At 37.5% G+C, this 27,022-nt stretch overlaps 2 protein-coding genes across 2 annotated transcripts in view; one reads left to right on the forward strand and one right to left on the reverse strand.

Annotated features, from left to right (window-relative positions):
- The window catches only part of LGI1 (leucine rich glioma inactivated 1), a gene marked incomplete at both ends in the record, with an annotated part of 32,685 nt that extends 32,445 nt beyond the window's left edge, over nucleotides 1-240 (reverse strand). The window contains one exon of the mRNA XM_084264619.1: nucleotides 44-240. Within this exon, the coding sequence (XP_084120745.1) occupies nucleotides 44-240 (197 nt within the window). The remainder of the gene's footprint in view (nucleotides 1-43) is intronic.
- On the forward strand, nucleotides 158-26,458 carry LOC311192926 (protein FRA10AC1 homolog). The gene is made up of 14 exons (XM_084265614.1): nucleotides 158-271; nucleotides 5,742-5,818; nucleotides 7,744-7,836; nucleotides 7,920-7,965; nucleotides 9,350-9,426; nucleotides 10,088-10,171; nucleotides 10,652-10,736; nucleotides 16,303-16,348; nucleotides 20,549-20,662; nucleotides 21,661-21,703; nucleotides 22,882-23,006; nucleotides 23,607-23,645; nucleotides 24,956-25,040; nucleotides 25,464-26,458. Exons 1-14 carry the CDS (start codon nucleotides 239-241, stop codon nucleotides 25,504-25,506), a joined length of 990 nt encoding a protein of 329 aa, XP_084121740.1. The 5' UTR covers nucleotides 158-238; the 3' UTR covers nucleotides 25,507-26,458.
- Nucleotides 26,459-27,022: the final 564 nt, after the last annotated feature.

The following is a 27,022-nucleotide window of genomic DNA, read 5'->3' on the forward strand; positions in this document are numbered from 1 at the left end:
CGCGCTCCGCCGGCTGCCCGCGCCCCTCTGCCCTGCGCCGCACCGCCTGCCAGCGGCGGAGGGAGGCAGCTCCCGCTGCGGCCCTGCTCCGCCTCTACCCCCGGTTTCCGGGAGGGGCCCGCGGGAGCAACCCGCGGAGCAGCGCCGCGGCCGGCGAGCAGGGCCAGGCGGTGAAGGCGGCCCACGCCTGCGTCCCCAGCAAGCTGCTCCCGCCGGGCGGGCGAGCTGCGCCGCCGCCATGGTGCCCAGCCAGCTGCGCCTCTCCGCGGCCGTGAGTGGGGCCAAGGAGAGAGAGGGGGAGGGAGGGACGAAGGGAGGGGGCCCGGCAGAGGCGTACGGCGGACAGGCCTTGGCGGAGGCCGCGGTCTCTGGCGCGGTGGGGGTGGGGCTGTGGCCGGCACAGGGGCCTGGGCGTTCTGGTGCGGGTAAAAGGCCGAGCCGCCCTCCCCGTGAGGCGGGAGGGCAGGGGTCCGCAGCCTGTGCTCCGAGGGCCACTCCGGTGGCGACGGGACGGGTCTGATGGGCCGCGCAGCAGGCCGGGACAGGGCTGGGCGCCCTCGTGGCGCGAGAACGGCTTCGGAAGCCGTGTCGGAACCACACGGTTTTCTGTGTGATTGTTGGCCGTGGAGCCCCACAAATGTCGCGGTCTGCTGTAACCTACCTTTTGCTCCTGCTGCCGCTTTGATCGTTGTAGAGCTTTAGTAAAGCAAGTGCCATTTTCTCTTTGTTAGGGATGTTCACTGTGCAGTGTATGCAGATACTCCTCATAACTCGTTTTATAAGGAAGAGTAAATTTGAAACTAACTATTTACTTTCAGGCTTTTACCCCAGGTGGGGTTTGAAAAGTGTCAAAGACAACATGAAGGTGGGAAGAGTGTTTTGCAGTGAAGCATACTGACCCCACACATTGCACCCTTTATCCAGCCCAAGCCCTGCTCTAGGTCCCTTTGGACCCTCCCAGAGTAGCTTGTTTGTACCGAAGCGAGTGCTCCGGTCTGTTACGGGCCGCATCTGGGCTGTGAGCAGTGAGCACAGACCGGAGTGCTGGGCAGATAAAGGGAAGGATGTGAGTGACACTCGTGGGGGCAGTAGCAAGGTTAGGGCTGAAGTCAGGAGCCACGAGTTGGGTTTTTGTAGAATTGTTTTGCCTTTTTTTTTTTAAACAGACTTTTCATATTTAGCTGTGTGTTGTGGTCAAGAATCAACACGAACAGTTCTACCATGTCTCCAGGCTCAGAGGAGACTTTACTGCTCTTTACCACTATCTGAAAGGAGGTTGTCATGAGCTCTTCTCGCAGATAAGTAGCAATAGGACAAGTGGGAATGGCTGCAAATTGCACCAGGAGAGGTTCGGATTAGAAATTAGAAGAAATTTATTCTCAGAAAGAGTGGTTAGGCATTGGAATGGGTTGCCCAGGGAGGTGGTGGAGTCACTGTCCCTCGGGGTCTTCAAGGAGAGAATGGATGAGGCACTTAGGGACATGGTTTAGTTAGTGATATAGGTGATTAGGTGATATGGAATGGTTGGACTAGATGATCCTGGAGATCTTGTCCAACCTTAATGATTCTGTGATTCTGTGTTTCTGTTTCACAGTGTGTATTTACCCCAGTGGGGAGAAATAAAGGAGGTGCCTAAATGCAGTGCTGGGGACTTTGCAGTGTGTTGTATTGACATAAGTAGTTGACATCTCTCTCAGCTGTCAGTTACATCCAGAGTTTGTACACTTACTGCATTAAAGTTGCTGGGTTTTAGGAGCCTTAAGTTAATGGGCTTGGTTCCATCTACAATTGCTTTAGTATTAATTAATCCAAGATATTAAGATTACTTAGATGTTAGTGATTTAAATGTATCACAGAGCATATTGTACATGTTTTGTGGTTTCAGTTTGTTTTGTTGTTCGGGAAAAAAGTTAGAAGTTGGTGCAACAGACAAAACATACTGCTCTGTATGTAGCTTTCAGGTTCCTGTTTTGATGAAATGTTTAGTATTTACCTTACTAATTTACTATAAGCATTCTGAGTGTCTGAAAATTTCCATCACAGCAAAGATTATATTAGAGGGTTTATCAGGTAATGAAAGTAGTTATTTTAAATTTTCTTGACAATTTTGCATGGCCATGTCTATATATGCCTCTTTTCAAATGTGGTAGCTTGGTTCTTGGCCCCTCTTGTACTATAGGTAAATATTAAGTATGATTTCCTGAGTCTAGGATTGTTGTCTGGGTTTTATTATGGGGAAGGGGATAAATCAGTTTTGAAATTTCACAACATTAAGTAGCTGTCTGTTTTCACTGTCCTTCTAAAGCAGAAAGATTCGTGTATGGGTGAGATTCTTTGTTGCAGTACATTTTTGTGTTTTACCTAAAAGTCAGAAGTGATCTTGATATCACCTTTGTAAGGCACCAGGTCAGTAATTGTTCAGTCTTGGTTTCCAAGAGTGCTGTCCAGCGCTGCTGGAACTGCTGATGTCAAACCCACCTTCAGTACAGTACCTGTCCATCCTGCTGTTGCCTTTGAAGGAGTGACCTAAAAGTGTCAGGACATCAGTTGTTGGTTGTTTTCTTTTTCACCCTGAATTTAGAGTTGAGCGATTATAATGATTTGGAGGAATCCACAGCTGAAGCTGTGGAGAGTGTTCCTGTTGGAAGAGCAGCCCCTCCGGACCTTGTTCTTAGCCACAGCTTTCCCAAAGGCAGTCATCAGGTTCTGAGAGCCCTACAGTATGACTCTATTGAACCAACTTTCCCTGCATCTTTTATAACTTGAGTCATTCCTGGAATCTGTTGGCAGCTTCTTACCAAGTACGTCTGCTTTTCTCCAGGGACCCTTCATCCAAGGGCAACCACTTTGGGAAAAACTCCTTTTATTTGATCTTTTCTTGTCTTGCCTGTTTTCATACTTCATCTGTCTCATGCTGACTGGCATATATATGGCATTAGTTTGTCCTGTCTCCCCTTTCGAGTGTGAAGGAAGTTTTCTCTTGTGTTCATTTAGGAAACATTATTTTGCCATGTATGTACAGTCCTGGATGATCATATTTTTAAAATTTAGAGGCCAAGTATATTTGCTGCACACTCATCATGTATTCAGCCTTTTTTAGAGATCACATAAGCTTCATTAATAAAAGTAGTGACAGACTTGCTATTAGAACTTAGCTAGAAGGCAAGGCTTGCATCTGAGCTGTGGGTTATTGTGGGACTGTGCTGGGAAGACTTGGCACCATTGCTGTTCTTTTGCCAGTGCAGGAGGCCCACTTACACCAGACACTGCAGACATCTGCTGCCCCGTTTGGGGTTTTTTTTTGGGTTAACTGATGATTTTTATGTCTCCTGAGAACTCAAAAATATAAAGGCAAATTGGAAAGTTCTGGTTTGCTTTTGTTCAGAGTTCAAGAGCAGAAGAAACATTACAGTATTAAAGCAATGAAAAAAGATACAGTTTATTGTTAATAATAAATATATAATGTTGATAATTTATAGGAATAATTTTATAAATAATAGCATGTTATATATTAATCAAATAATGTTTTAAAATATTAAAAATAAATCCATGACAGCATGAAAAAATGCGTTTTACATATTCTGCATGATACACCCCAGTGGTTGATGTCAGTAGAGGATACCGTTGACCCTCTAGCATGGCATTTTTGGGAGATGTTTGCATTCAGAGAAGGCAACTCATCAAAATCATCCTGAAAAAATGTGTCGACTTTTCACGTTTTGTTTCTCCAGTTTTCTGTCTAAGGAGGAATATTATTGTAGGAAATAGAGGAATTGGCAGCACTGAATCAAGTATACTGGCTTTCTAACCCGGTTTCTTTTCTCATCCACAGTCTGAATTATGGGGATACTTAGGAAATTAGTGTCCAACCTTTCCCTGTGCAGATGTGTAACAACCACCCCTCTTCTTTTTAGTTCCGTTGTGTAAATGTTCTGGTTGTGTAAATACTTTTTTGGTGTGTCAGTTTACACAGTTCTGAGCTCTGGTTGTTCTCTCCCCATACTACCCTTCCAGCTGGCTGGTGTAGTTGGGTTGGGAGGCTCTGGATGAACTGTCAGGAAACTTCCCTGGGTTAAAATATTATTTTTTTTTCTAATAAGATCCTTTGTAACTCGGGTGAGTTGTTTCATCTGGTTCGTGTTTAGTTTCACAACTGTAACTGAGCAACTGGAAGGAAAGTGTCAGAGTAGGAGTGGGGGAGAGGAGATGGGATCGACTTAAGCCATTAACTTCTGCTGAAAGAATTGTACGTGTAACTGTGCCTTAAGAATGGAGGTGGTAGATCCAGGCACCAGTCCATGCTTTATCATTTGATAGCATTAAGATACGGGATATTTTGGTTTTCTTATATGTGTTAATTTGATATTGTAGCCGAAGTCTGTGGCTTAAAAAGTGGGCCTGGGTGAACCTAGTGAGGTTCGACACTGTAAAGTGGAAGGTGTTGCACTTGGGCCCGAAGAATCCCAGACACAGATACAGGCTGGGAGAGGAGCTCCTTGAGAGCAGCCCTGCTGAGAAGGACCTGGGTGTCATGGTGGATGAGAAACTTGACATGAGCCAGCAGTGTGCTCTTGCAGCTCGCAAGGCCAATGGTATCCTGGGCTCCATCAGAAGAGGGGTGGCCAGCAGGGACAGGGAAGTGAGTGTCCCTCTTTGCCCTTGTGAGGTTCCATCTGGAGCACTGCGTCCATTTCTGGGGCCCCCAATACAAGAAAGATGTGGAACTGTTGGAGAGGGTTCAGAGGAGGGCCACAAAGATGGTTAGAGGGCTGGAGCACCTCCCCTACGAAGAGAGGCTGAGGAAGCTGGGCTTGTTCAGCCTAGATAAGAGAAGACCGGAGTGGGGAACTTCATTGCAGCCTGAAGGGAGCATATAAAACAGGAGGGGAATCAACTTTTTAAAAGGGTAGACAATGGCAGGACAAGGGGGAATGGATTAAGGCTAAAGGAGGGAAGGTTTATGTTTGATATTAGGGGGAAATTCTTTACAGAGAGAGTGATGAGGTGCTGGAATGGGCTGCCCAGAGAGGTGGTGGATGCCCCATCCCTGGAGGTGTTCAAGGTCAGGTTGGATGGGGCCCTGGGCAGCCTTGTCTAGATCTAGGCCTGGAGGTTATGGCCCTGCTTGTGGCATGGGGTTGGAACTCTATGATCCTTGGGGTCCCTTCCAACCCAGACTATTCTATAATTCTGTGATTTAATTTCTTGGTAGGAATGTTGTGCTGATTAGGCGATACATTTTTTTACAGGCATATTGTTGTTTTGTGTTTTGTTTGCTTTCCACCGACTAGTGTGCAAAATTCTTTACCACATTCCAAGAAACTTCTGTTCTCATCTTTGTTTATAATGTGGGCACATCAGTTGGTGTCCTCTGAAAGAGCAGATCTGGGAAAATACCTTTTTCTTACATAGGGGAGCTGTTTGAAAGTAAAACTAAACGTGTTTTTTGTACTTGTGGTTATCTGCATCTATTTGAAGATTAATTATGGGGACATCTGCATATAAATTAAAGTGATCTTTGGTGGACTGATGATATCTTTCTTTGCTGCATGTTATTTGGAATATATTCTGCATTGTCTTGAATTTTGTTTGGTTTAGAGGTAGGTGAGAATTTGCACTTGCTTGCTTGCTGTGTGCTTTCCCCTTTTTTATTTATGCATGATGGACAGCACTGATTTCTAGTCATGTCGTGTCCACATTAGATTAGCAGATATATTGACAGTGTTGTCTATTATTTTCAGGCACGTGGCCATGGAGGCTATGATTCTGACTTTAGTGATGAAGAGAATGGCGAGAATTCCGTGCAAAAGACTAAAAGGTAATGTAGTACAGAATTAACACTTTGTGTTATGTACTTTGTGCAGATGGCCTGTTTACTATGTGTAGAAGATTATCCTGTGGGATATAAAGGTTGGCTTTGAAATGGTTTTTAAAAAATTGATCATTTTGATTCCTGCAACTCCTTGTGTTAAGCTTGCCAAAGCCTGTCAGCACCCAGGGGTAGCTGATTAAGATCCATTCTGCCATGCCCATCTGGTGTCTGTGTGCCCCTCAGTTCTCGGAGCAGAGTGTTTCATTTTTCCCAGCATTGGTATCAGTTTCTGGGGTTTGGCTGCGCACTGTTCACTTCACTGTGATCCACCAGGACGTGTAGAACCGCTAAGAGCAAGGCAGAAAGGCCAAGTGGCAGCAGGCTTTGTACATATAAAACACCTGCTTGGAGGAAGGAAAGAACTGATGCTACTTGCTTATTATTTAATTTGTGAAGAGACCTGGGAGTTGGTGAATTGTGTGGTGCTCGATCCTTGAAATGTAACTGCACATCTCTTATTTGAGATAACCTTTGCAAATTCTTTCAGTGATCCACACTATTAGTGGCCTTGAATTTTGTAGTTTGATCTCCTGTTATTATTAAGACTTCTATTTATGTATTTATTTTGCTTTGGCACCATAGTCCTATTTTGCCTGTATTATACATGTATTTTTCTTACCCTTTCCTGTCTCCTTGCTCTGTTATTCGACTTCATTTAAGAAGGCTGTCTGGAAACCCTGGGACTCTTGCATATTTTCCTTTGTAGTAAAATTGAAAGAATGGTTTTTGTAATATCTGACTGCATTCTGGGGAAAAATTGGGTGTTTTAATCATTGGAATAATAGGAGGCATTGTGCTGTTCCATTTATTTTATAAATATAGCTGTTCTCCATTAAAACAGTGACTGGTTTTGTTCAGTTTTTATTTTCTTTAGAAGGCCATTGCACATTATACTATTCCACTTTCTAGGTGGAATATTAACTAACCATCAGGAGCCTTTTAAAAATATCATTACCCTTGTTCTGGCACACTACTGCTGATTCCCAGTCGGGCTCTTATGTGGGTTTGCTGTATATATATATCCTTTTCTTGCTCTATGATGAAACTTGTTTTCACTTTAAGGAAAATAGTAATCTTAAGCTTTCTCCATATTGCTGGTTTATGGAGTCTTTTTATGTGAATTTTGTGCCAACAGATCCTTTTGAGCAAATGATACCCTTAGTTTCTAGAGTCCCATGTCCCATAGCTTGGTATATAAATTCCCTGGCTTGCTTTCTACAGGTTCCTGACTTCCATTCTTTCTGCCAGCTGGTAATTAGGGAAAAATCTTTTCTTCACCTCTCTTGGTGAATGAAACTAACTAAATATACCTTTTGCTAGCTAAAGTGAATCACTTAAACTTTTTATTACTTTACTGAATTCTGAATGTTTTGTAGCTGCCCACTGACAAGTATGGTTGGCAACACAGTACTTAAATAAGATACAAAGTAGCGATTCTTGTGATTACAGTAAGAGGGGCAGATCTTAAAGAGGTGTGAGGCATTAGAGTGAACAGATGTGATAGGGTTACTAGCAGTCACCCTATTCAATGAACTTACTGTCCTTCCTGTTTCTAATGAATTGTGTAGCTGAGATTTATAGAGGCTTTAAATGTAAAGTGAAACTGAGAAACCGCCATGGTTGGGATTGATAGTGATAATATTAATGAAAATAATATTACATATTGCCATTTTAACTGATTAAATGCTAACTGTAAGCAAACCCTTTTCTGAATTTGTTCTGCAAATGAAGTAAAGTCTAAGTTGGTTCTGAAGTTTGGTTTTATTAACAGGTTTTGTTATTCAGGTTAGTGCAGAATTTGGCATATTGAAATTTTACTGCTTCTGAAAAAATATTGACTAACTTTTTCCCATTTTCCCTCCTGCTTTTAGTACAAAGGAAGATGACCTTCTGAAAAAGCCATTTCAAAAAGCAAAACAAGGCAGTGTGGCTCACAGACAATTCGCAGCTGAAGAATGGGACAGGTACTTCTTATCAATTGCTTTTGTGAGATATTTTTCCTGTAATGTGAAGATAACTTTCCCTTAAATATATTTGTTATTAACAGGGAAGAAGCAAGAAAAAGAAGATTTCACTTGATAGCAATGGATGCTGTATCCTTTTAAGTGATTTTTCTTCAGGTTTGAAGATGGGGCTCAGGTTATCCATTATGGTCAAATACTGAGATTTGTCAGTTATCACAGGAGTTGATAGGCAGCATCAGATACGGAGTTGTTCTTCAAATTAGCTTTTTTTTGTTGTTGCTGAGATGTCTCTGGGAATACCTCTGAGTAGAGGCATTTCTGAGTTCTTCCTATACACTCATCTGTCCTGTTTGGGACTAAATTATTATACAGTGAATTTTACTTAGACTGGCATAAAGACACTTTGCTCTTTCCATTTAGTTTATACAGAACATAATTCTATATAAGGCTGCTGTTATCTGTGGAAAAAAGCTTTTCTACGGAAAACCTAAGAATGCATTAGTTAATTCAAAAGTCTTTTCAAAACAGCCTTATCTCCATTAACATCATCTACAGATCCTCTAATGTAATCCTGTTTAATATCACCTCCAGTTTTGTTTTTGAATCTCTTAATTATATTTCATGCATAATTTGTAACTATTTTTATAACTTCAACCTTATTTAGATTACAGCCTTTCTCCTTTTGTTTAATTTTCACCTGGAAAAGTCATTATGTGTTTTGTCTGAGTGTATCTGAAATACCATCAGTTTCATGTTTGTTTAAATAGCTGTTCTTCAGCAGTACCAGATAATAAATAGGAAAGTAAAGACTAATGAAATACGGAAAGACTTACTTTAATCTGGAAACCTAAGTAAACAGAAAGGGACTTATCCTAACCTGGTTAGAATTTGGCCAGGCACTACAAAAATCATCTTACGCCTGTAAAGGCATTTTAACTCCTAGTAACTCAAATGTCAGCACAAAATAGCATATTGTGTTAAATTTAATTGTGCCAGCTAAAACTTCTGGGCTTGCTTCTCTGCTCCTTCTATTTGTGACACATACTGAGGTTAACTTAACTTTTGGGGAGTATTTGGAAAATAACTTTTATTTGTATGTTGATGGTAAAGTGTAATAAATTGTCCCATTTTAGTAGCCAGACTATTTTTGTAACACAAAAGTACAAACCTGTTTTTAACTAAAACTGCAATGCTCTTGTCTAAATTACAGCTGAAAAATTGAACCCAGTTTCTTTGTGTAGGTTTGATAAAGAAAAACAGTTTTATAAATGGTAGCTGAATGAGGTTTTAAAACTGAAATTCCTTTAAATTCCTGTATTTGGAAAGTAGCTTTTATGAGAGGCTATTAAGTAAAAATTGCTAATTCCTTTCTTTCTGAAATTACTGAACTGTTTTTGAGGAAAAAAAATACCAAACCTTTTTTAAGTATATTAAAAGTTTTTATTGATTTTTTAGGTTTCAACTATATTAAAAGAAGATAAATTCTGAAACAATCCTTAATTGCTTTATTCAGTATGAAAGGCACAAAAAGTTTGTGAGTGACTACATTTTATACTATGGTGGCAAAATAGAGGATTTCCGACGTTCTGGGTAAGAATCCTTAGCAATCTTTTCCCTCATGCCCCTGAAGCTCCCCATGTAAAGCCATTAAACATATGTTCAGGTTTTGGGGGGAGAGGGGACAGTGCTATGTATGAAATGACTAGTTCTTTTGGTCACAAATAGTTACTACAGTCATTGTAACTATCCAAAACACAGAATCGCCCTGTTTGGTTTTGCACCATTATTTTTATATAAGAACTTGCCATGAGCTGAATTACTCTTGTTTTGTTATGTAAAAGGAAAGATGACAGGTGAGCATTAATTGAGGGTACACTGAGAAATATCTGGCAGTACCTTCAAAATATCAATCTGAAACACTTTTGAAATGTGCAGAATTGCTATCCACTGTCCAGAATAATGATAACCTTCTTTAGAGCTATCTTCTAACATTATTGCTTTCAATAAGAAGTATTTTCAGACTGGATCAAGTCATCCAAGTTTCAGTGGCTATTTTCCACTGAGTATTTTTCATCTGGGAAAAGGTATGTCAGGGAATAAGATTTGGATAGCTTTATTCCATACCAGTATATTCTGTTATGTGGTGAGGTGGGGATCACAACTGTGAAATACTGGTGTTTGCTAAGTTATTATTTGACTGACTTGTCATTTTAATGTTATATTGCACTAAAAAAAATGTGTCCTTTTATAGAGCAAATGACAAGACGGATCTTGATGTTATTAGAGAAAACCATAGATTCCTGTGGAACGAGGAAGATGAAGCAGACATGAATTGGTACCTTGAACTATTATAGAACAATAGATTGCTTGCACTAAATTTGTTATGTCTCCTACTAATTAAGAATTACTGTGCATACTTAGTGATCATTCTTGGATCTTGAAAGCATTTAAAAATGAAAGACCTTTAGGAGGTCTTTCATATTGTAATATTGCTCAGTGGCAAAATTAATCGATGACAGAAAGAACTAAGAAATAGCTGTATGTTCTCTGAGATCCATGTGGCTGTTCTGAAAACTCTGAAGGAAGCCAATTTTGAAAAAATATAGTTTAATTTGTGGTGTAAATATATTTAGATGTTTGGGTTTATTTTTAATGGAAATTACCCTTTAGCTCAATGAGTGTGTTTCTCTTGCATTTCTAGCTCTGCAGCTTGTGTTCTTCAGATGAAACATGTCTTTGTCTTGCTAATGTCATTACAATCTAAAGTGAACTGTATCATGTTCTGTATTCAATAAAAATAATGCTTTTCTTTTAGGGAGAAGAGGCTTGCAAAGAAGTATTATGATAAATTGTTTAAAGAATACTGTATAGCAGATCTCAGTAGATACAAAGAGAATAAGGTGCGTTTTATTACTGTGAATCAACTTGGTTTTAAAGTATGTCCTTTTTAGGAAATTGCCTTACAATTGTGGATATGTTGTGAAACCAGAATGTTGGTACCCCTTCCATAGAAACAGAGTTGTGAGAAATTGTCAAGTTATTTACTAACCAGCAGCAGTCTGAATCCAAGCATTGTCACTGCCCAAAAAAATTTGCTTCTGTGGGAATATGAGCATTTCTGTCAGATGGTGTTTTATGAAGAGGTACATTGTGCCTAAGAAAGGCAGAAAATGCAGAGAGGTTAGAGAGAAAAGGTTAGAGAGGTTTGCCTTGAGAGAAGCACTAGATGAAGCCTAAATGATCCCTTGGAATGTTACCGTTAACAAAAAAAAAAGAATCTAAAAAGAGAAAGTCTTGTACTTACACTGACAGAAACAATTTTGGAAATTTTCTGTTCTAAAGCAGTGTCTTTTGCTGGTTCTTTTCTGTTTATGGAAACAAGATTTGTATGTTCCTTGTAAATAAATAGAATTTCTTAAGAGAAACAACCACAGTCCAGCACCAGTTTCTCTTCTTAACTGGAACCTCTTAGTCAAAAAGAATACAAACTTTTTCTATAGTGATTTTGTGAATAATATTGCTGAATCCAGATGTGTCTTAGTGGTGTTAGCAAATAGTAATAACCCAGCCCTTCAAACAGTGTCTATAATATTGAAAATTACTTTCACTGGTAAATATTTGCAAGGACTGGGCTTAAACTCTAATATTAGGCAGACAAGATGACAGCCTTCTAAAGAAAATTAAAGAGAAAAATAGAAAGCTTAAATGAAAATTAACAAAAAGGAAAATGCTAAAGATATTGTCCCTCTTTTTTTTTTTTGAGTAAATTTGATTATATATTCCTATAGCTGTTTCATATTCCTGTCTTCACCTCTCCCCCCAGCTGATTTTCCCTTGAGTGTGCTTACAGATTTTGTTTCTTTAGTTACTGTGCCAAGTTTCCATATGTTTGCTATCTTTTGTGGGAAACTGTTCTGCCCCAGTTTCTTTTGTGTGTGTGTATGTGTGTTGTGTGAATAGTGTTTCCCTGTCAGACTTCAAATGTGGCTGTCCTAACTTGGAGGTCACACTGAATTCCTATTTATGCTCAAAGTCATTGCCTATAGCAGCTCCTAAGTTCCCATTCACACTAATGAAATGTAGCCTGTGATTTCAGAATTTTCCTGCCGTGATTCTTTGTCTTCATTTCTAGAAGCTGGAAGTTGGCTATCTTTAGCCCCTTGTGCTTTCTGTTTGGCAGGGCTGATGCTGTGAGAGGTGTAGGGTGGGTAACAAGCTTCTCAGCTGGCCAACCTTTTATCTGATAGTCATTAATACCTTAGATGATGATGCTTCATCTTGGTGTAAAAAAAGAAATTTTTTACAGTGAGAACAATCATTCACTGGAACAGTCTCCCCAGTGACCTGGTAGAGTCCCCATCACTGGAAGTTCTTGAGATGTGGTTCCAGGGAGTGCTAGATAATCTCATCTAGGCTCCCTTTCCCAGAAAAGGTTGAAGCAGATGATCTTTCGAGGTCCTCTTCCAACTCAGGCTGTTCTGTGATTCTGTGATCCTATATGCTGCTAGGTGGTGTCAAAGTAAAGTTGCAGATCAGTTTTCTGTGTTGCTTTATGTGTGTGTATATGTATATATTGCATAGATTGAGACTTGAATATACATAGTCATCTGTCTTTTCACAACAGTAGTTGTTTTGCTTCTAGTCAAAGTCTTCTAGCCAGCTAATTCTTCTAAAGGCCTCTGCATAGAGATTGTAGCTCAGCTGTCACTCAGGACTTTTCTTCTGAGTAAACACTGTTTTTCTAAGTACTGGGTAATGATTGGGATTGGTTTCATCAGCGAGGCTCTCTTGAGGTCTAAAATATAAGCAGAATATCTTGCCAAAGGCTGAAGCTCAAAAGAAAACAGTAAGAAGCCCCAAAACGTATGAACCCCTGAGGCCACAGCCACACTCCTGTTGCAGATTCAGACTTACAGATGCGCGTGCTTACACACGTACACCTGCAGAGAGATTCCTGGTCCCATAGCAGACTCCCTGTGCTCTTGTCCTTAGAGATACACAGGTGCTCACACCCCCAGAGCTAGCCAGTGGAGGAGACTCACTCAGCCTCCTTGCACCTGGGCCACTTCACTTAGCTGATGGCTAGTCTGGCTTGGTCTTTACTGGTGCTTACATAGTTGCACACCAACACTCACCTTGATTCCTGTCAAAATCTTTTCATTTCTCTTTTAATGAGAAATGTCAAGGTGACCTTCAGATGTGAGGCTACTTAAAGGCATCTTCCAGTGTGCTAGAACAGTTCTTGTTTGTGATGGGTCTGTTACTCCTTTCATTTTTCCTACCTCAGAACTTTTTAGGTCAAGGTTGTCTTTGAACCTTCAGTGCATCTTGGCTGCAAGCTTTGAGGCTGATAAATGACCATCTGTATTGTCGGGTAGTTTAGTTCTATTGTCAGTTTTGCAGTGCAGTAAGGGAGAGTGCTCTGCATCTAAGTTTTACTTTGATATGCATTGAACTAGAAATGTTTTCTTCTCTTTGTTGTCTTTTTTCCTAGAAAGGTTTATATTTGCTGTCTGTGCTTTGTTTTGTAGCTTAACAGATTGGAAATGTCTCTTGTTTGCTAAGAAATGAAAGCTGTTTGACACCTGATCATTAAACAGAATGCGTTTTATTCTTTCATTTTTATTTCCAGATAAGTTTCAGTTTCTAGGCCAACTTGTCTTCCACTTGATAATGTTAATATGTTTGTTTTTGTAATTTTTTTTCAACATGGAGGCTTTCCTGTGAAAATAAAAATACTTAAAATATCTATGGTATTTTTCCAGTGTTGTCTTGATTCATACATTTCTGGTTGTTTTCTGAAAGAGGTGTCTGTGAACATGTTAATTGTTGCTGCAGTTGGTGCAGTAGTCCATATTTAATTTGGGAATTTTACTGTTTATTAATATGAAATGGTCTTTCACATTTTTAAAACTATAATTTCTTATTAAGTTATCCATTTGATACTCTGGTAAAGTATCTGTTTTGGAGTTGTTCTACTTGGTCTTGGTCTACCTTGTAGAAATAGCTCATTTAGCTAAATGAATGCATTTAACCAAGAAGATAAGGCAGAATAAGTGCTACCTGCTGATGATGCTTTTGCATTCCTTAATATTGCAGGCTGACTCCTCAAAAACCTACCCTAATTTTAATTCTGCCTATATAGTTTCATCTGTTCCTGATATTTTAGCTTAGTTAGAGGTATTAAATTGTAATTTTATTGTTTCTTAGCCTTGGTCACTTTCTGTCATTTTCCACTACTCAGTGGAAGAGTGATTGTCAAAATTAAGTGTGGATGAGGTCAACTTTTGTCCTAGATGTACCATAGGTGGTTCTGGCTCCCTCCTTTCTTTTATTTTGCTTACTTTTCTTGGTATCATTACAGAAAGAATTTGTAAGGGTACAATATGATTTATATCTTACTGAGCCAAACTCAGGCTGTGAGGGAAGATTAGTATAAAAGTCAACTTCAGTAGCAAAAGTGTGCATGGATAACTGTGATTGGTGAAGTGGATGGACTATGAAAAAGCAAACACGTAGATATGGTCAAATTGGTATTTACTCTTTATTACCAGCAGAACACACATGCAAAATTGCTGCCAAAATACTGTTGACATTTAATTGTAAACTTTCAGTATTCTTCCATTGCATCACAGGGTTTTCAGAATTGGAATACCTTGTAAAACAGCAAATATCCTTTCAACAAGCAAAACCCAATTACTGTCCCTCTTTGGATGAACTGGTTTCCATCATGAACTCTGTATTTATAGCTGTATTTTACGTTCTGTATTCACTGAACTGTTCAGCACAGTTCTTGTTTATAGTTGATTAATTTTGGTTTGGCTGAAGTGTGGTGTAACAGTACTTCAGATCACACTGCAGATTTGTAGAGTAGACCAAGTACAATCTGATCCAGCCTTAGCAAATTGTCCTCATACAATACATACATAGTATGGCAGTAGAACCTCATCTTCTGTGAGGGTTTTTTTTTTTTTCACGAGCAAAGCCAGCAGGTGTGAAAACGTTGTTTATGTTATAATACCCATATGAAAACTAGTGGACTCATTTAAAGAGGCAAATATTTTGTTAGTGCGTACATTTTTAGTTTGCTTAGACATCTATGTAACATGCTGATTTGGTGAAAATCAGTGCCAACAAAACTTTTGGCTACTGATGTCTTTCTGCTCATTTTTTTCAGCTTTGTACTAAGATGCAAAGCATTTGTATGAGAGCATGGTGCATTCTTAGAAGCCAAAACTTTTGTTTCCCTGTTTTTCTCTTATGTTCTTTGAACCTTATACCACTTCATGCAAGAAAACTCCATGACATTGCCCTTCAGATAAAGATTTGTTATGGTTTATTAAAAAAATCAACAACCTTTAAGATCACACAGAGCAATAGATACCCCTACTTCTGTACAGTGTTTAAAATTAGATTAAAAACATTGAAAATCAATACACTATATTACAATTTGTGTGGGTTCAGTCTGTGAGTACACCCAGAGAAGGTTCATATTCCAAAGGATGCATTAGAACTCAGGTCCCAAAGATGGGCTTTGCAGACATTTTTTTACCTCTTTGATTTTGTTAGCTGCCTTCCTCCTCCTCCCTCCTCATCTTTTAACATGAAGTTCAGTCTTCTGTGCTTTGCTTATAGGTGAGCAATTTTATCTTCTTGTCATACTGTGTTCATGAGTTTTCAATGAAAAAACAAGACAACCTTTTAAGAGAAGTTGTATGCCTCCTTTTTTTATCTCCTCTTTCTACTTGTTGGTGAGAATAAATTGTTTTCCCAGGCTGTTCTCACTCCCATCTTCAATTTTTTCACTAGACTATTTGCCATTTTGAGATGATAAAGCAGATTCTGCTGAAAAATAAATATAGTAGATGGGTTATATGGACGTGAATCACAGAGTGACTATGTTGGAAAAGACCTTAAAGATCATCGAGTCCAACCGTACCTGTCCTCTTCTAGTATCTACTTCTACCATATCTCCAAGTCAATCATCTACCCATCTTTTAAACACATCCGAGGATGGTGACTCAACCACCTCCCTGGGCAGTCTGTTCAACATTCTGAAGTTACTAGGCTATGATAAGAGAAATACAACTTAGTAGTTGGGGGGTTTGTTTGGTTTGGTTTGGTCTTTTTGTCTTAGGGTGCTGGAGGCGATCTGTTGAAATGTGCTAATAAAACTTTTCAGTATTCCAGTGGTCTTGTCAGCTTTTAGTGTGAACAAAATTAATTGCAATGAAGTGTCTAGGGAAGTCAGTCTGTCCTGATTTGCTGTTTGTTCTTTGGCCTGCTGTGAAGCCTTTTTACAATTTGTATTGTGTGTGTAAATTGAAGTTCTTCTGGCTAGCAGAGGCAGAGAGATATTTTTAATTAACAAAGAAAGAAACATGCAGAAAACATCAATCAACTGAAAGTAGTCTTTACTGAATACATTGACTATTAACAACTTAATTTTGGTTCTTATTGTAACAGTTTGGATTTAGATGGCGACATGAGAAAGAAGTCATTTCAGGAAAAGGTAATGCTGTCTTTCATTTTACATCACAGTTCTCTTTGGTGGTTTAGTTGTTGCTTTTTGACATAACTTTGTTAGACACTGTTTGGCAATAGTAGTAAGTTTATCAGATAATAATGGACAACAAATTGGCCTAACTTCTTATTTTGCTTTAGGCAAAGTGGTTTGGCCTAATATGGTTTAGGCCACATAGTTCTGGAATGCACACTGATATGCATGTATTAAGAGAATATACAGTTTGTGTTCATATGGTCTGATTTGTAATGATCACCAACATAATGCATTTAATTTTTAACTTAATAGGTATGTTTTTATGCTTTTCTGCAATAGTTCTGTGTTGCCTCATTAGTCCACTCAATACCTTTCCTCAGAAGATAATTTTATCAGTTTCTTCAGTGCTGTTTTGCTACATGTAAACTTTAGTTAACATTCCACATGTGACGTCTGTTTTAGGCTAAATTGGTTTTGAAAGCCTCAGTGGGAATGTTTGTCAGGTCTCCCAATGCTGTTTTTAGGTCAGTAGCTTATTCTGGCTGCTGCTGTACATGAGTTCTTACCAATGTGTTACTGGGACTTGGCACAGTGCTCCCCGTTCTGCGGCCTAGGCGCATGGACTGCTTCAAGTGGCTGAACAAGCAAGAAAATTATGTGAATGTATTGCTGTTCGTGTGGGTGTATCTTCATACACATTAGAAAGACAAAAAAAGGTACACTGTTTCACAGGAGGAAGTGTGAACTTTAATGGTGGTTATTTTTTTAAGCCATAAAGATTAAAGCTCCTAAAGGTGGTTGCAGTCATACGTAGCATTCAGCACTACCTGTGTAACAGGTACCTACATTTGGTGTAGGTACATGTTTTAAAAGGAAAGTTAAAACTAAATGAGAAATGAGTAGTTCGTGAGCCATTATGTCTTCAGGGGGAAAACCAATTTAAAGCTGCATTGTAGTATCTTCTGTTGCGTATTTTAAAAGGCCGCGCAGGTGTAAAATGGTCAGAGAAGCCCTGGCGGGAAAGCGCCGGCGGCCGGGGGAGCCGGGAATCGCCTCTCGCCACTAAGGGGCGCCAGACTCCAATCGCGCGCGGTTTCAGGGGGCGCGGATCTCTACCTGGTATCTCTCCCTGGTAACACCATTGCTTTAGCTAAATGTAATAGGGCAGTCACACCTACCCGGCTGATAGTTAACGCTAAAAGCCGGAGAGGGTGTGCTTTCTTTAGCTGTGACAATAATTATAATGGGAACCGCGGCTGGTGGACTGCACTGTCATAAGTGGTGCTTTGAGAAGAGAACGTAGGAATGGGCTGCTCACATCTGGCTGCTTAGGTTTTGGTGCCTGTCCTTGTAAGGTCGTGAAGGAGAAGGGTTAGGATGGGTGAGAGGAGAGGCATCACTTGTATTCCTGATTGTTAATGCCAGATTATCTGTTCCTCTTCTTTTCCTTCCGACCTCAAAGAGGTCATAATGGAGATGGCTTTTGTGTCTTCTTAAATTTAAAATGTAACCTTAATGGCCATTAATGGTTACTGCCAGTTTCAATAAATGGTTCTACAAAACGGGCATTTTCTTAATTAAAATCTTATGGTAAAAACCCTACTTAAATTTTATAAATCAGTGAAGAGTAGGCACAGGAATTAGTTGGCCTGAAAATAAATCCTTAAAATGAAAAGCTTTTAAGCTATTTAAAAAATATATTTGTCATGCCTTCCAAAGTACTTTTTCACGGCTTTCACAGCATGAATAGTAAGATGTGGCATATAATCTTAAAAGGCATTTTAGGCAAAACACAATAGTGTAAAAGTTGTCTGAGGGAAAATAGGAACAAGTTCATTGGGTAGAGGTAAAATATAATTTTTTCAGCAGTATACAGAAAGAGCAAAGCTGAACATGTGAGTATATTTACTATTTTATACTTACTTTTTTGTAGATTAAGTAGTAAAATGCTCAAAACAGACACGCTGTTTTCCCAAATAGGGTTTAACATCTGCAAATTGACCTACTTTCCATTTTTCACCATTTTATTGTCTTTTAGTATAGTAGTGTTTTTCTTAGTCTATTTTAAAAATAACAAATGATATTTAAACAAATGTTCTTCTAAACGTGTCTATTCATTTTTTTCTCAGTAATTTTTGTGATGGAAAATATCAATATCAAATACCAATACCTCAATAGTGCACCTTGTATCCATGTACCAATCTGGTACATCTGAGTCCTAATCAAAATGCATTAATATCAGTCTTTTGACTCTCTAGATTTCCTTAGTATATTTGATTTTCAGCACTTCATTTAGCTTGTGATACTTATATTTCCTACCTATTCTGCTCTTCTGCAAGAAGCAGGAGGAGATAATAGTTTTTAAAAGCACATATTTAACAGACAGTTTATAGGAGTTATGATTCTGAACATGAAGGCTATAACTTCGCCGCAGCTCATAGCAAGGTGGCAGAATTTCAGATGGAAATGGAATTTTGGACCTACGTTTTTCTTGTTGATTAAATTACGTAATTGTCCACTAGGCACATTGGTTACTGCGTCTTCCTTTCTTCAACATCTAACTGAGGAAAGTCGAGTTACAAGTACTGAATAATCTGGCCCATAGTTCCCCTTGATTTGGGTTCTCCATACACCGTGGGGTATGACCATTATAATGATTTCTTTGTAAAAAACAAGTTTTTAAATGCTTTTATTACATTCAGATATTCTGGAATGATAAATAGTACTGGATAAGCCATCAGAAGGAGTGGAATTCTGTATTCAAGTACAGATCTAAATATGCATTGTAGGGATTGCAGTGTGAAAGGACAGTAAAAGAAGCCTGTCTGTTTATACATGTGTATAGCACAAAGCAGGAATCTACTAAAAAAACTCCACACCATGATTACAAGTATTTAGATTGTGATAAATGCAAGTAAATGTGTCAGGGCACAAAATTATGGTGGTTTACACAGTCATTTCTGGTTTACCTAAGAATTCACTGTTTGCCTTGGCAATCTGAAGATACTGTTCTAATTGTATTCTTGTGAACATACCCAGTTTCACATCCAAAACACAGAATATCCAAAATCAATTTTATGTACTCTAAAGAGAAGATAGTCATAAATAAAACGGATGTATCTCTCTTTTTCTCTTGGCCTGGGGGTTTTTTTTGTTTGATTTTTTTTTTTTTTTTTACCAGAAGATGTGAAGTAAACAGTCTGGTTAAGTTCCAAAAAGGTTCCTGTAGAATAAAATTTTTCTTCTTTATAACAGATATAAATTATGCCTGATGACAAAGGGTATTGATAGTCATACCTTACGTAGAGCTGAACATGGGGAGTCCTGAAGGTTTTGGTGGTTTAAATGTTAGCATTGCAAGTGGTTTTACATTGCAGAACTGAAGTATCTGAGGACACTGCCAATCCATTAGTTAGCAGCTTAAGCAGAATGTTCTGAGGTTAATCGTTCACCAACAGTCCTGCTTGTGAGCCTATTAATACACATCCTTATTGCCAGCTCTGCATACAAATCAGCCTTCTGCAAAGGGAATATATGTCTTTATTATTGCAATATTGGGAACCCAGTGGTTTAAACAACATTCATTATGTGCAAATTGTTTAAAAATTAGTGTTGGATTTAACATAATAAATCCAAGAAAGCTTATAAAGCGGCTGTGTAGTTTCTCAGAGAACTGGATTTCCTTTTCTTAAAAGAAGTGTTTATGGAAAGTCATTAGAATTCAAATTGTATCTCCAGTATTATCAGGTAAACTGCTAGTGTATTAAGAACATAGGCATCTTAATTTTGTACATACATGATACTTTGAATAGTTGGATGTCATTAAAGATAATGTTTAAATTGCACCTTCTGATCCATCAGCTGTTGCTGAGTAAGTACTAATTTCAGATCCCAAATGTATCCTAGTGACATTCATTTCTTCAGAGTCCAGTATTAGGCTTATTATTTTGTAACACATGCCTTCATCTGTGCATTATAAAACAGAGTTCAAGTTCTGTTCTTTGCAGATATGCAATATTAGACAAGTGTCCTTGAGTGCTTTGTCATTCTCTGTTGTTGTTTATATTTTGATTATATTTTATATTTGTGATTTTTATTTGAAAGAAGTGGGGGGGGGGGGAAGCAAAATCTGAGCAAAACTGGATGTAACAACCCCAAACCTATGCTTGTTAATCACTGAACTACAGTTTGCTCTTTTTGATCTCTTTAAAGGTCAGTTTTCCTGTGGAAATAAGCACTGTGATGAGAAGGAAGGCCTGAAGAGCTGGGAGGTGAATTTTGGTTACGTTGAACACGGTGAAAAGAGGAATGCACTTGTGAAATTGAGTAAGTTAGCCCTTCAAGGATATTATACACTTAAGAGAAAACAAATACCTTGTGGTTTAAAAGCTATCAAGTGAGAGCCAATGATAATGATAGCAGTTCATGGAAAATGCTGAATAGGACATAATTTGCTAAATTAATTACAGGTAGTATGATGATCTTGACCTAGAGAGAATGGCTGGTAGCATTATATATGTCAAAGTTGTACAGGTTGAACACTTCATGCTGTATAATTGAGTAAGTGATTTGAGCTGGTTTGTGTACAAGCACATGTGTTTGGCTTTAACAGACAATACTGCATTGCAAGGATGGTTTTATCATTGTCATTGTTTAATCATTTACCTGGCTTAGGAGTCATTAGGGCTTTGGGCTGGACAACTCGTACACCTTCAAGTCTACTAATTTTATTTTTAATACTTAGGCTTTCTTACAAAAATCATAATTTTCATTAAATCACTTCCTTTCCCAGTCTTGTCCCTTGAGTGGGATTTTCTTACTCAACATAGTGTACATTTTGATATGTTAATCAGACAACTAAACTTACCACAGTTTACACAGTTCCTTTGTGTAAAACATGCTACTTGTGTGTGGGTTTTTTTCTTCTGTGCACAAGATGCTCCATGTGGAAGCTCTTGGTCTCTGGCAAAGCTCTAAAAGACTTGGAGGTCTTCAAAGAAATGTAGAACAATTTGATCAGACCACAAAGATCCATAAAATGGGCAATCTGTATTTGAAAAGCACAGATACTTTTTTATGAGAAGTGGCCAGTGCTAAGCTTGTGATCTTTCTCCAGGTTTAGTAAAATCTGGGTTTGTACTGAAGACTTGTATCATTGTATTTTTCTCAACCAGGACTGCAGTTACACTGTAACTTTTGTCTTGAAGGAAAAGCTACTGAAAATTGAAGATAGTGTTCTATCTAATTTTATATATGTATTAGTAAGTTTGTTGATTATGCTTATCAGATACATGAGTGTAATGATCTTACTCTCTCCTTTTCAGGACTATGTCCAGAATGTTCTTACAAGCTAAACTTTCATCACCGGTAATGAATTATTTTTTTTTTAAATAAGGAGGCTGAATTATTGATAAATAATAGTTATGATGAACAAAAAATAGGGGGGAAAATCATTGAGATGATTAGGAACTTCACTTATGCTGAAATAGATTGTGTTTTGGAGTTGTTACAGTCATTGGCTCAACACTGTTGAGAGTGAGATACTGCTAATGAAAGTACAGACACCCTCATACTGAAAGAATCCCATTCCCCCCCCCAAATAGTTCTATTTGCTTAATTTCAGCCTAGTGATTATTTTTCTTTTCTGAAAGTTTATGCAAAACACTGCCTGTTTTATTTTCTCTATTGCTGTGTGTAAGAGCTGGAATGTTTTTCTGGTTTTATGTGTGAGTCAAGTGACTCTGCTTTGGAATTTTGAATTTGAGTATTTGTTCTTTGAGTATCACTTATTAATAGGAGAGAGAAAGAGTGAATTTTGAACCTATAAAACATGTTCATTAAGATTCAGGGTTTTTTAATTATTATCTATAGTCTTACTGAATTCCAGAGATATTAATACTAAGTTTTTGTGATTTTATGAAGCTCAATATGGCATTAACTTAACTGTATAGCTTAGTAATTAAGCCATACATTGTTGTGCAAAGCATATGAAAGCAAAACATTTGAACTAGGAAATTATGATGAGGGGTTTTTTTAAGTAACATAAATCAAAGGCACATCTAGACAGATATATCCAAGGTAGTTAATGAATGAATGTAAAAAGTTAATTCATATTCTGTTTCATTAAAACACAGTGTAGGCACATATGAAGAAGTAGAATTAGCTAACTGGAATTAGTTTGATTTGTCTTGCTTCTTTTTGCAACTAAAATCATGAAACTATTTGAATGCAGAATAAATAGGGTCAAATATTTTTATTTTGTCCACTGCAGAGTAATACTTTGAAATAATTTTAGTGACTTCTTTGTGTAAAGAAGTAGGAAAAAGTTATTCTATGTTCATATAATAAACCTATGTAAGTATGCTGTAAGTAAATACATGGGTTGTTAGTCTGCAGCAGGTTCTTAGGCCTGAGATTCTTCTACCTATGGTTATGTAGCCAGTGACTGGTTTCAGAAAAAAAAGACAACTGTTTGACTGAATTAAATGCTTAAGATTTACTGTTGCTTGAGGAGTACATATAATAAAGGTTTCATTTTTTTAAAGGAGAAAAGAAGTCAAACCATGCAAGAAAAGAAGCACAGCTGTACCAAACTCTAAAGAGCCCAAAGCTAAGAAGACAAAAATGTCTTGTTCAGCAAAAAAGAAGTCTAAAAAAAAGACCAATAAAGGTAGATTTAAATTTTGGACCTTCAATTTTGAAAATACTCAAATAGGTTAACTTAATTTTAGTTTTGCTATAGCTACATATGTATAGCTATAGATTTATAATTATGTATTAATTTAGATGTGTAACTTTCTTAACTCTTTAACACAGTCAAGAAGATTAATTTCTTATGTAAAATTTTCTAGGTAAACAAAAAAGATAAATTTGGAGGGTAAAAAAACTAATTTCTTATGGTTTACAGACAGAGCAAACCTTTTGAAAAATATGCATTGCAAGGGAAATTTGTCCAAGAATTGGACGTTGCATACCAGAAAGGGTTGTGAAGTATTTAATTCCTTGGGGCTTTGGAGTTGAAAGCCTTTTGGAAATGTTAGATAACCTTTTTAAACCACAGATCTTGGGATAACGTCTTTGAGCTCAAACTGATGACCTTTGAAGTCATGCCAAAACCAAAAATCTTTTTACTTCAGTATTTGCTTGCTTTCTTTGAATGTGCACATATTTATGTGTAATATATTGTGATAGAAACATCCTTGTAAACCATTTAAGATAATGGATAAAACCAAAACAAACTTACTGTATTTTAAATGGTGTTTGTTTCCAGATCAGGTTTCTTCAGAAGATTCAGATAATTCTGATAAAGGTAAAGTGTTTGAGTTTCTTTTGCATTTTATGTTTTGTAAGGAGTTGTATTATTTCATGATCATTTGTCAATATTTTTAGTTTTATTGCTGGCAGTTGTAATATTTTATAAGATAGTAAGAATGCTTTGTGAAAAATAGCAGAGATAGGAGGGATCAGAATGATTGCTTACAAAATCCTGTAAGGAAATTTAAGAAGGAAATCTTAAATTTTAACTAAGAAATAAACATGTGAGCAGATAACAGAATGGAAATAGGCAGAAAAATGAGAAGTAAGGTTGTTCCAGAAAAGTGTAGAGGGTTGAAAACTCGGTACATTGTTAGTAATTGCATGGGATCAGGCATGCAAATACGTGCTGTGCAATGTGTGCTGTGTAAAGAAAGTACTTCTCTGATACATTAAGTGCTACGTTTCCGTTCAGGGAATGATACTAAGGTGTACTCTGCTCAGGATATGAATATATTTTAAATAAATCCTAGGCTTTAACTAAGTCTTTTCCAGCTACCACCTGTAGTACCTCAGAGACCTACTTGTTGGGGGTAGATGCACTCAGAGAGTCTCAGCAACTCCCTCAGGCACTTGTTGTATCTGTATCTCAGTAATGCCAGTCCCCAGCTTCTCTTTTGATGAAACAAACCCCGTCTCCTGATTGTGCCAGTTCTTGCTGCAGACTGTATAGAAATGATTGAGTGTTTCTGCTGAAACAGCTCTGCTCTGCTGTATGTTTTTAGGAATGAAGACCTGAAGTAGTTTACTTACGGCTTAGAGTATGCCCTAAATTTCTGTGTTGTCAAGAAAGCTTTGTTGGAAGATTGAGGGGGGGCGGGGCAGTTAGATCAGGACTTATTAAGAAGAGGTTTTTGTTTGTTTTTACTCCTCCTGTATACTTACACGTAACACTTACGCAGTAATCCCTGTTTTCTGACAATTACACTGATAAGTTACAATTGGTAACAGTTGTCATTCGAGTAGAAGTCATTGATTCAATTTGAATTGTAATTCTTAGTATGTAATTATAAACCCTTACTTTTAGGAACAAAGTGATATGTTGCTGTTCTCTTGGGATCAGGTTTAGGAATGGTTGTTGTTATGTTTGGCCAAAAAATACTAGTTCATGATGTTTAAGTATTTTTGATGCTTTATTGCATAATATTGGAAAATGTTTTCATTTTTACTTAATGTAAAAAAAAAGTGTTCTTTTTAATTCTTATGCTTACAATTAAATGTTGCTCCTAGAAATATGCTATCTAAAGAAATAAAAAAGGTAATTTTTTTTTTAAATTTTCATAAGCACTTGCAATTTTTTAACAGATTCAGATAACAGTGATGCACAAGATGGTCCTTCAGAAGCTGACTTTTGGAAAGGTCCTCTACAAGAAGCAGATGAAAAATCACGGTTAGTTGGATCTAGTGAACCTGTAATTAGTAAAATGTACTGTGTCCATTCAGAACTGAAAAGGCAGGGATTATTTCCCTGAGTGTTTTAGTAAATATGCTGACATTTAAAAACACGTCAGATCTCCTTCTGTGTAGTAAACCTAAGTGTGGGTTTTTTTAAAGAGGAGACATACACAACACTGGGGGAGGAATCTTTGTCTTACCTCCTACCGTACTGTTAACTATCTAGTAAATCATAACATTCGACTCACATCTGCTGCACAGAAGGGGAAATGTGAATGGAATGTATGAAATCAAAATGGTCTATACCAGCTACAAATTCTAACAAATCTGCTTTTTTCATACAAAAATTTTCACCTAAGTACAGATCCAAAGCAGAACTAACTTTGACTTTTTTTTTTTTTTTTTTTTTTTTTTACAGTGAGGAGGAGTTTGATGAATATTTTCAAGACTTGTTTCTCTGAAACTTGAAATGGATGTAGGCTGATTTCCTTCATGAATTGTCAAGATGAGAGTGTGGAAATGCAGTCATAATTGGGGACCAGAGACCTCTTTCTGCCTGCATACATTTTCTACAGTCACTCAGACCATCTCAGTAGATTGTCTTTGTAGAAGGCTTCAGGTCTAAAAACTGTTTCCTGTGGTAGACTGTATACTCATGAAATAAATTATTTTTTCAGTTCAGTGCAAAAAATATATGGCACCCAAACTTCAAGGTAGGAATGATGTAAACAATGAAGAATATTGTTTATCGACATTACATTAAGGAAGTTGGCTGCTTTTTATTTTTGTTTTATCCCAAACAAAATATATCATCGGGCTTTTGTAAAGAGACATTTTTAAAGTTTCTGTTATTAAAATCATACACTTCAGTATATTAATATTTCTAATTTATTAAATAAGAGTTACTGGCCTTCAATTCATTGGTGATATAGACTTTAATATTCAGGTATTAGTCTCTGTATTTTCAAATTCAAAGTATGTATTTTGCTTGAATTAAATAAACTGTATCTGAAATGTCTCCCCTACTCCTGAGAAAAATTTAGTTCATTGTGACTTTGTTTTAGTGTGATGTGTCTGATAATTCCACTTAAAAAATCCAGTTTGTTGGTGAAATCTTTGAAGTAAAAATAAAGTCTGTGGCTTTTCACTGAAGATGTACATGTGACTTGTATGTTTTATGTGGTGTCTGATCTCCTTAACATTGATTGAATGTTAATCCTTCTTTAAAGTGTAATCCTAAATATAAATAATAGAATGTATATCACTTGAGAAACTCACTGGATTCATCTTCCTCTTCAAATTGCAACACAACTTTAAACTTAATTTATTTTATGTTTCCAAAGAAACAGTTTGCACACAAATAGTTATAGTGGCTATTTTCTTTGTCAGATGAAAATTGCTTTGGATGTAAAGAACAACTTTTTTAATTAAATGTTCATATTAATCTGAGGAAAGTTAATGTTTTATAAAATATATTTTTGATAAGTACTTCCCTCTGTAGGTATATTTATAGAAAGTATTTATAATAAGTATTTGATGTAGAAAATGTAACAGCAGAGATGATTGCAGTGTATTTATGAACATTTTACGTGCATTGTACGAGTAAGTTGAGTTGTATTCACAACTATTACTTAGCATAATTACATTTTAAACAGTTTGTACTTAAATAATAGATGACAGTACAAGGACATATTTAGTGTGTCCTTGAGTAAGAAATAAACGTAGCCTTGCACGAAGGCTTCTTTAGGTAAGAAGGTGGATTTAAAGGTTAATTCTCTGTCATCTTGCAGTCTTGGTTGGGAGTCAAATCCAATCTGCAGCAATCTGCTTACATGTATGCAACTTGCCCAAAGGGGCTTTTGTCGAATGTGTTGCTATATTTGTGGCTTTGATATTGTATATTATGTGTTCTGCATAACTAAGTCCTCTTTGGATCTTCAAAATACGGTTATGAAATGGTACAGTATACACATTAAA

The sequence above is a fragment of the Gallinula chloropus genome, assembly GCF_964237585.1.
Source record: "Gallinula chloropus genome assembly, chromosome: 5".
Taxonomy (NCBI): domain Eukaryota; kingdom Metazoa; phylum Chordata; class Aves; order Gruiformes; family Rallidae; genus Gallinula; species Gallinula chloropus.

Excerpts from the sequence above, each read along its gene's own strand:
- LOC311192926 (XM_084265614.1), top strand. The coding sequence starts at position 239 with ATGGTGCCCAGCCAGCTGCGCCTCTCCGCGGCC. Across the intron at positions 7,837-7,919 it reads GCAGCTGAAGAATGGGACAG|GGAAGAAGCAAGAAAAAGAA; the intron begins GTACTTCTTATC and ends TGTTATTAACAG. Across the intron at positions 7,966-9,349 it reads ACTTGATAGCAATGGATGCT|TATGAAAGGCACAAAAAGTT; the intron begins GTATCCTTTTAA and ends TGCTTTATTCAG.